This window comes from Blennius ocellaris (assembly GCF_963422515.1).
Source record: "Blennius ocellaris genome assembly, chromosome: 5".
Taxonomy (NCBI): Eukaryota; Metazoa; Chordata; class Actinopteri; order Blenniiformes; family Blenniidae; genus Blennius; species Blennius ocellaris.
The window spans coordinates 29770087-29779567 of record NC_137654.1 but is presented as its reverse complement, the minus strand read 5'-3'; the positions used below and the strand labels follow the sequence as shown (position 1 = coordinate 29779567).

General features: G+C 48.4%; 1 protein-coding gene across 2 annotated transcripts; it reads right to left on the bottom strand.

Moving 5' to 3' along the window:
* Window positions 1–352: 352 nt before the first annotated feature.
* Window positions 353–8540, bottom strand: eno1a (enolase 1a, (alpha)). 2 transcript variants are annotated; one of them, XM_080496603.1, is made up of 12 exons: window positions 8474–8540; window positions 6722–6822; window positions 4513–4608; window positions 4348–4406; window positions 3735–3804; window positions 3153–3286; window positions 2851–3073; window positions 1895–2092; window positions 1349–1550; window positions 1146–1254; window positions 994–1052; window positions 353–908 (listed from the first exon to the last, which is right to left on the bottom strand). In XM_080496603.1, the coding sequence occupies exons 2-12, from the start codon at window positions 6804–6806 to the stop codon at window positions 845–847; spliced, it is 1299 nt and encodes a 432-aa protein (XP_080352729.1). In that variant the 5' UTR covers window positions 6807–6822; window positions 8474–8540; the 3' UTR covers window positions 353–844. The 2 variants fall into 2 exon arrangements, with proteins under 2 accessions (XP_080352729.1, XP_080352730.1); XM_080496604.1 differs by lacking the exon at window positions 4348–4406 and adding an exon at window positions 4133–4191.
* Between the last annotated feature and the right edge of the window lie 941 nt (window positions 8541–9481).

Genomic DNA, 9481 nt, shown 5'->3' with positions numbered 1-9481 from the left:
TGGTTTAAAGAAAATAAATAAAAAGTTACAGAAGAACTAAAAACTATAGAATGAAGGTTGAAGACGAAGCGTAAACTCAGTTTATCCTCAAAGGAACTCATGGTTACAGATGATAAACTGTATTTCACACATTGTGTTGTGAGGTTCCTTCAATGGTTTTCTGTAATTGTACAGGATGTGATGGTTTCAAGTAAAAGGTTGGATTTAAACGTTTCAATTCACTCTTTTCAGGCTGCATCATGTGAAATACTTGACTGTTTGATCAAGAATCCAAGTAAAAAAATTCAAGTCTCATCCTCTCGACATTTTAATAACTAAACATTTAACTAGCAAGAAAGAGCCACACAGCATCTCAAACTATATTATTTATTTATTTATTTCTGCCAACGCTTACAGCAACACGAGACCTTTTCGGATGCGACACATTGCACGTGTAGCGCCGCGCCGCTGCCGGAGCAGGGCCGCGCTAAAGTTACAGTAGCTCGAATACTCAGTAGGACCAGAATCACAAGAAAACTCACATGAAGCCGAACGGAACCAAAAAAAACAAACAAAAAAAAAACAAAAACACTCGCTCACGGACACGACGACACGGGAGAACCGGTACGACTGAGGGAAGCCGAAGCACAGAGTGAGAAATGAGCTGAAACCGGCGGCTGCGTCCGGAGGCGCCGTCGCAGAGTTGGACCTTGAAAACCAGCGGCGAATCTCTTCAACCTCTGTCCGGACGGGGCAGGCGACCGAGCGTGGCGTTTACAGGTGTGTGTGTGTGTGTCTGTGTGTGTGTGTGTGTGAGGTTATTTATGAGCAATGAACACACAGAGGCCCGGGGCAGGAGAGCGGCTCAGATGGGATGTCTGAAGTCCTTACCGGCGAAGCGGGCTTTGGCCCCGAGTTCCTCCTCGATCCTGAAAGCACGGAGAGGACGGGGTGTTAGCATAGCGGCGGCGGCGTCACGGTGTGTGTGTGTGTGTGTGTGTGTGGAGGACGCACCTAAGCAGCTGGTTGTACTTGGCCAGACGCTCAGATCGGCAGGGGGCGCCCGTCTTGATCTGCAGACAAAGAACACACAAAAAAAACCGGTGAAACTCTGAAGTCCGGAAGCTCGATGGCCGATGGTCTCAACGTCTCCTCGCCGTCTTCACCTGTCCGGTGCAGAGACCGACCACCAGGTCGGCGATGAAGGTGTCCTCCGTCTCCCCGGAGCGGTGGCTGACCATCACGCCCCAGCCGTTGCTCTGGGCCAACTTGCAGCTGAGGAAGAGGAGGAGTTTTTGGTTTAAAGCCTCTGGAGCCGGACAGACGGATAGCCGGACATGTTGAGGACGGGCGGTCCGGGGAGACTCACGCCTGCAGGGACTCGGTGACGGAGCCGATCTGGTTGACCTTCAGCAGCAGGCAGTTGCAGGACTTCTCGTCCACGGCCTTGGCGATGCGCTTGGGGTTGGTGACCGTCAGGTCGTCTCCCACCACCTGGATGCTGGTGGTGCCGGTGAATTTGGTCCAGGCGGCCCAGTCGTCCTGGTCGAAGGGGTCCTCGATGGACACCACTGTGGGGGAGACACGTTTGGTTAAAGTAAGAGTATTGATGCAGTATCAAGACCTGCATGCTGGCATCAACATCTGTGTAAAAGTCAAACACATCAGGGCTGATTCACAGGGAGATTTTCTACCGTTTGGCCACCAGGGGGCAGCGTGAACGAGCTGCTAAGCGCTCACACGCTCATTATTGGCCAGTTTAACCCGAATTTATTTATTTTTTATTATTTTAAAGTGAAGAGAAAAGACTGAACTTCAGATACAGATCATCTTCACGACCGCTGCAGCTCCTCCACTGAACCGAGAGAAAACTCCCCTCGCTTCCATTGCAGTGTTTTTCTCCCCTCCAACTCACCGGGGTAATCCTTCACGAAGCTCTTGTACAGATCCCCGAGCTTGTCAGCGGAGATGTAGCGGCTGGGGTCGTCGGGCGACTTGAAGTCCAGGTCGTACTTTCCGTCCTTGTAGAACTCGGAGGCGGCCACGTCCATGCCGATGACGATCTGGTCGGTGTAGCCCGCCTTGCCGATGGCGTTCTTCAGCAGCTCCAGAGCTGACGGACACAACGGCCAGAACGTTAAGTCGACACGTTGCCGCGGGGCTTCTGTCACGTCAGCACAATGAGCCGACACCGGAGTCGCGGCTTGGAACTCACTTCCATGTGGCGGACTAAATTTAGAAGCCGTGCCTGAAGGGCGACACGATAAGTAGAAGTGCCTTCCTGCTTCCTGCTTCAAACTAGCAACTCTGAACTCTTTCTTAAAGAGTCGGGTTCCTCCCATCCACACTCCGACTGCTCTCGTCGGCGTGTCGCCTCCAAACAACACTTTTCCACAACGGTGCTCTCAATGCAATAACCTTTGCTTTGCGTTTAAGGTGGAAACAGGAAACTGTCTCCACTCATGATCAAGAGAACTGATGTAAAGGGATTTTTTTTGCATATAAAAATAAGATGTTCACCGACGCACTCAATTACAACGTTTGATCAAACATGGAAGCCAATTTCTGAAATGATGTGTCGGATTCCAACACAACAGGTTCATTGTCAGAGTATCCGTGACTTTTATTTTCTTTGTGGTCTGTCGCTCTCAAATGTATATCGATTGGTATTTTCGGCTGCTTTTGTTGTCTTATTTTTATTTGTATCTTGCTGTGATTGTCGCGGTTTTTGCTTTTGAAAAGAAAAAACTGCAGCCAATAATATATGTTCAATATCATCTGTAACTTGGGGTGTGAAACATGAAGCCCCAAGACCAAAAAAAACTATCGGTGTTTTCAGATCCCGGCTGCATTTAGTTTTCGTTTCCACACCTTCTTTGTTCTCCAGGATGTTGGGGGCGAAACCTCCCTCGTCCCCCACGTTGGTGGCGTCCTTGCCGTACTTCTCCTTGATGACGTTCTTCAGGTTGTGGTAGACCTCGGCGCCGATGCGCATGGCCTCCTTGAAGCTGCTGGCGCCGATGGGCAGGATCATGAACTCCTGCATGGCCAGCTTGTTGCCGGCGTGGGAGCCGCCGTTGATGACGTTGAAGGCCTGAGGGACGGGAACGTTAGAGCGCCGTCCGTACGGGAACCCCCCCCCCCCTGGGCGAAATGCGCCGAGTCATGCTCACCGGGACGGGCAGGATGACCTCGGGGTTTCCGGCCAGGTCGGCGATGTGGCGGTAGAGGGGGACGCCCTTCTCTGCAGCGCCGGCCTTGCACACGGCCAGAGACACGCCCAGGATGGCGTTGGCACCGAACTTGGCTGCAAAGGCGGAGGAATCGATAAGTCGTCTGTGTCCACGCTTAGCAAATATGTACATTCTCATGTTTTTTGACGATTCCAATGGTTAAAAATCAAACTTACTTCCCCTCTATAGAAAACACATTTGATTAATTTTCCCATCATGAAAGAGCTCCAATACAACCTGGTGAGATTCTCTAATATTAATAAAATGATAATAGTAAGACAGAATTTAAATTATGTTCTACCGAAATCTCATTTTTAAAAACACCAGCAACATTGAAGCAGCAGAATTAACCCGCCGCCGCTACAGAGAAGCAGGAGCTCACATTCCAGCGACGCCACATGCTGAACGTGATTAAAGTACGACTGAGAAGCGAGTGGCGGCACGCAGCGAGCCGAGTTCCTCCGTCTGCAGACGCAGTCTGCACACGTCGGCCTTTCCGAGGCCGTAAAGAGCAAAACTTACACTTGTTCTCCGTGCCGTCCATGTCCAGCATCAGCTTGTCGATCTTCTCCTGCTCCTTCACGTTCACATCCTGAACCACAAACAATCGGCAGGTTTACAAAACATCGCCATTAAAAAAAAAAGAATATTTAAATTGTTAATTTAGGTTAAAAACACTGATAATGTTAATCATAGCTTGTTAGAATCAAACCACAAAGCTCAGCGGAACGCCGAGTAAGGAGTATTTCGGTTAACCAATCATTACAAGGCATACAGAAGACGAGAACCAACGAGGAAGACGAGCGTCAACACCAGTCTGTTTAAGAATCAATTTCCGGGACCGATTAAGAAAAGAGACTGATCATGTGAATTCTATACGTGACATCATGTAATGTTAGCCAAACAATAAATGGTCCTACCTTGTTAACCAGTGCAGGTGCAATTGTTTTATTGATATGATCAACTGCTTTTGAGACACCTGCAAGGGACAAGCAGACCATGACTGACCCGGCCGGAGGAGGACAAGCGAGCAGAGGGGGAGGGGGGGGGGGGGGGTCAAGCGGTTTAGTTTTTAGTTTTAGTTTTCAAAACTCCACGCTCATTCTCCATGCTGCAGCGGGAGGCTGCGCTTTACCTGGTTACACAAAGCAGGGGCCAAGAACTCATTGATATATTTAACGGCTCTTTTCACTCCTGGCAGTGGGAGAGAAGGAAGAGGGGGGGGGAGAGGTGAGGAGGATGGGAGGGTGGAGAGGAGGGGTGGAATGACATGGAGGAGGGGGGGGGGGGGGGTCTTTACCTTTGCCCATGTAGCGCGTCTTGTCGTTGTCGCGGAGCTCCAGAGCCTCGTAGATGCCGGTGGAGGCGCCGCTGGGGACGGCGGCTCTGAACAGGCCTGAGGGACATTTTGGATTTAAGACCTTCTCTTTTCTTGATATTTTTTATTGACAGCAGGGTGCACACAAACAGAAATACAAGCTCATACAATAACAGGGGTTTGCTGGCATTATCATTGAGATTAGGTTTAATTTCTTACAGCAGTACAGTGAACAATAACAGTATATTATACCATCAGTAGATGTTTACGTGCATGTATACACATTCTGATTCAGTTTATCGGAGCAATCAGACTCTTTATATCCAGCACTCTGTTGAGAAGTCAGGACATCAAAGACAGTTTTCCATCTGTTCCAGTATTTAATGAACTTATTCACACACATTTTGCTTTTCCGTCGTTTCTGTGCTCGTTTGTCGGCGGCGCCTCAGTTAGCCCCTTCCTTGTTATACTGTTTTTACCGGATTCCAACATAATTTTAATCAGATATTTATCAGCAGCTTTAATCGTGGATAAAATAATATATTTCAAAGCCTGAGTAGCCGCTGCTGCTGTGATCTCCGTCCAGAGGGTTGGACGATACGAGAGAGGAGTGACTGGAGTTTGATAAATGTTTCAAATCAACATTACTACGTTCATCTTGCAGAGTCATTTTTTTGTATGTGAGGATTATCCAGCACACACCGTGTGTGTGTGTGTGAGTGTGTGTGTGTGTGTGAGAGAGAGAGTGAGGACATTGTGTCCAGGAGGGGCTGCTGGGTGTGTAAAATGCATGAGTGGGACACTGTCCAATCAGCCTCAGAGTGCAGGGATGGAGACAAAGCATGCAGGGAGCCGGTCGTGCTGCAGGAGGCTGTGATGTAACCGGGGGGTGGGGGGGGGGTCCGGCTGCGGACTGAGCATGTGCAGAGCATCCGTGGCAGGATGTCAAGCCACGCCCATACACCACAGAGGAGAGCCATTTTGGATTCACCCGAGTGGAGAGAAGTTGGTGCGGGCCCAAATGAAAAAAAAAAAAAACAACCTCATTCAGTTTGCTCAGTGGGGCGGCAGGGTGGTGTGAGTCTGAGGGGATTGAGGGCTTAGGGCAAGAGGACACACACACACACACACACACACACACCGGATTAACTCATCATCTGCACCCAGACATCACCTGGCTCAAACACCGTCCGGAGAATTTCCAGCCAAAATCAGACTTGGGGAGCGAAGACGCTCCTGCTTAACACACACTCTGCTCGTGTGACACACGACGCAACAGGAGGAGTGTGTGAAGAGGTTACCACGGCTACTGCAATGACATCATTTCACCGAGGTTCTCCAGCGTGCCCTTGAAGCCGGTTACATAACAGGACAGTAGTAACCGGGGGGAGGCGAGCTGCGTGCTGCAGCCTCCGTCTCGCCGCAGAGGCTCGGCCGCGGTTCTTAAAAGGAAACCGCGTCAAAAAAAAAGAGAACACAAGGCGGCTGTTTACAGTCAACAGGAGCTCCCGTCCGGAACCGGTCGGCCCATTCTGGAGCCGCCGCGGCGGATTTTCCACGCCAGCGCTCATTCAGGCTGCTTCATTAACATTCCTGCCGCGTTTCACTGGGAGCAGAGAAGTTCTCCGGGGAACGCTCCGGGGCTTTTAGTTCATTGAATAAATTGATCTTAGCCGTAAACACGCATGTCAAACGGTGACGAGTTGTGCTCGACCAAACTCTCCGGCTCTGCACGAGACGCTCAGGCTTCACGGGACGGAGCGACTGTACGACGATCTGCAGTGCAGGAATCCCTACAGTAGCCGGCAGTGTGAGGTTACAGGCTATTTTCACACCGTCGCCATCTGATACAGGGAAACCAAGAGAGTCCAGTTTTTTAAAACCTAATATCCATTACGTAATAAACAGTTCAACTGAAATACCAAGTCCTTCCTGGACAATGAGCATGTGAACAGGTTTGGAAAGGACCTGTTGCATTCACACCACAACAGCGTTAAAACTAAACGGGGGGGGGGGGGGGGGTGAAAAACGAGGCTTAATCTCAGGAGGTTTCACAGGATGTGCCTCCTCGTCTCCTCAAATCATCTCCAACGGGGAGGAAAGTTCTCGTCCTGCAGCAAAAATCCACTTTGCAGGATGGATCGATGCGCAACAGGCGAGTGCCGAGAGGAGGCGGCGGGTCATACGGTACCTTTCTTGGTGTAGAGGTCGACCTCCACCGTGGGGTTGCCACGGGAGTCGAAAATCTCCCGGGCGTGAATCTTCAGGATGGACATGGTTCTGGTTCTGGATCTGCGGAGGGAAAGACGAGGGGAGAGACGGGCGTCACCACGGAGGACGGACACTTCCTGCAACTTGACGGCGTCTCGGAGGCAGAGCAGACGTGAACCGGCGGGGACGTTAAGACACAGGACGGGGGGTGGGGTGGGGTGGGGGTGGGGGGGGGCGTGGCCTCTGCAGCACAATAGGAAAAAAAAAAAAAACCTCTGCAGGTCCACTTCGGTTATCTATCAGATTGCACAAAACAAAAATGGTTGCGAAACGGTTCAACGGGCAAACGATGAAGCAACACCCCTCCGCCCCCCTGATAGCGAGAAGAAAAACTTTTGCGACAATGTTTGTTTTCTTTTTCTGTCCAAACTGCACGGTGACGGTGTAATCTCCCGTTATCTCGGTGAACTCCAGCCGCTGGAGGTCAGAGGGAGTTTAAAAGCACGACGCCCGCAGCCTCATCGACCCGCCAGAGGACAAACTGTCCCACATAAAGCCGCTGTTCCGTCGGGACACTCTCAAACAGGGCGGATGGACTCTGGGACCGGGGCCGGGCGTCCAGACTGGAGTCTCTGACGAGAGGCAACACGACTCCCAAGACTCAAAGAGACCCTACATGGAGAATTTAGCTTCAGAACTTTGTTGTTTTTTTCTTCTTAATCTTAATATTGTCGTCAGATTTCTTTCGACAAGTAACCTTTGATTCCTTTTTTTGGTTTTAACTGTAAATGACAATGTCTTGTACACCGATTCACGGAGAAGAGGAGCCACAGGTTATAAAGATGCACACTCATCCCTCCCCGGTTGCAGGCCTGTGGATTTCTGAGCTCCTTCTGCCTTTCAGTGTCAGATTACTGCAAACACTGGAGTGCATGCCGGCAAAATGGAGGCACAAAATGGCAGCCGGCAGATAAATAAATAAATAAATAAATAAATAAATAAATAGTGGAGGACTGACACTTGATCTGTGTCCAGAGTCCGGACTGCAGAGTGAGAGCAGGTCTGGGAGTCGATTGCCGTTGAATTAATCTTCATAGAAACGTTTAAAATGGGCCGAGGGTGTTTACAGGGGATAGATTAGTCCTACAGAGGGGTGATGGTGGAGGAAATGACTCAACATCTCTCACAGTGGAGCTGCACAGTGATTTTCCTTCAAGGGGTGGACACACCTCCCTGTCTGCTGCAAGCAACTGGTAGCACACACACATTTTGTCTCTGTATGCGTGTGTGTGTGTGTGTGTGTGTGTGTGTGTGTGAGAAAATATGGCGTCAAGTTGCAGACAGTCATTTTTTTTTTTACTGTACTTTATGTCCTTAGAATGATTGCTGCAGCTGCAGTCGACACACACACACACACACACACACCCCTCTAAATGGACAGACATTTAGACAGCTGACGGTTAAAAATAGACAGAGAGAGGCTCCAAAACGCTCCATCCTACAAGCCACAAAACCGTGTCGTGCAGCTTTATGTGATTTTAATTTAATTATTAACTCAATGACAAGACGCCGGGTCGTGACGAAGGGTGAAAAAAAAAAAACAGCATTTAAAGGAGGAAATAGAAGTGGAATTTTCCGCACAGCTTCCGAATAAAGCCGTAAAATGTGTAAGTTTCATGCCTGGCGCGGTATTTGAGTGAAGAAAAAGCGAGGAATAAAGAGTAAACGTTACCTTTCCGGTGTGTGCGCGGGCTCGGGGCGGCTCTCTGTCTCGTGCAGGCAGCAGAGTGGGCGCTCGTGACGCTCCGGTCGGGAGGAAAAGGGGACTGAACCCGGAAGCAGCGCAGCGGAGGGGCGAGCTGATTGGCTGAGGGGGGGCGGGGGGCAGCGCGAGAGCGGACGCACGTTCACCATGAGCGAGCCAGACATCCCATAATGATCAGCGGAAAGAGGCATCGATCGCCGTCAAAGATTCGTCTTACTAATGAATTAATTCCATTAGAATTTTACAATTATTATTATTATTATTTTTTTTTAAAGGAAGTTAAAAAGTTAAGATTCTTACTTTTCAAGTTCACTTTTTAAAATTGTGTTGTTGTTTTTTATTCATTTCATACGTACCTTCAACATATCTTCAATCCCAGATACTCCATCTACCCACATACATATAAATATACATACGATATATATAAACCCTTTAGTGATGATATAAAGAATTAACGTTACATTCTATGGAAATATAGCTAGAAAAATATAGATAATCTATATTCACGTATACGCAGAGATATATATATATATAACTACATCACGTGTCCAGCTGCCGTGCCTGAAAAGAGGTTAGTGTTAAATTATTATCTTCACTTCATAAGAGTACAGTTCTTCTTTAAAGACATTGAAACAACTGAGCATTTTTTTTTTTTTTTTACTGTAAATTTTACAACAATGTCAAGTGAATCACTTGTGGACCAACGGGAAAACTGCATATTTTTCTGCATTTCTGCCTTTATAAGGAACTTTGTCACCATTTTTCACATTTGAAATATAGAGAGAAAAAGAAAAGATTTCATTTTTTTATTTTCTATTTATTATCTTGTACTTTCTTTGAGTTTATTGCAATATAAAATGTTAACCAATGCTACTGTGCCATATTTATTTAATAAATCGCAATTTTGTTCAATAAGCGGAAGAGAAAAAGACCCTTTAAACACAAGAGGACGGTTCAGCGCAGGAGGATTGTGGG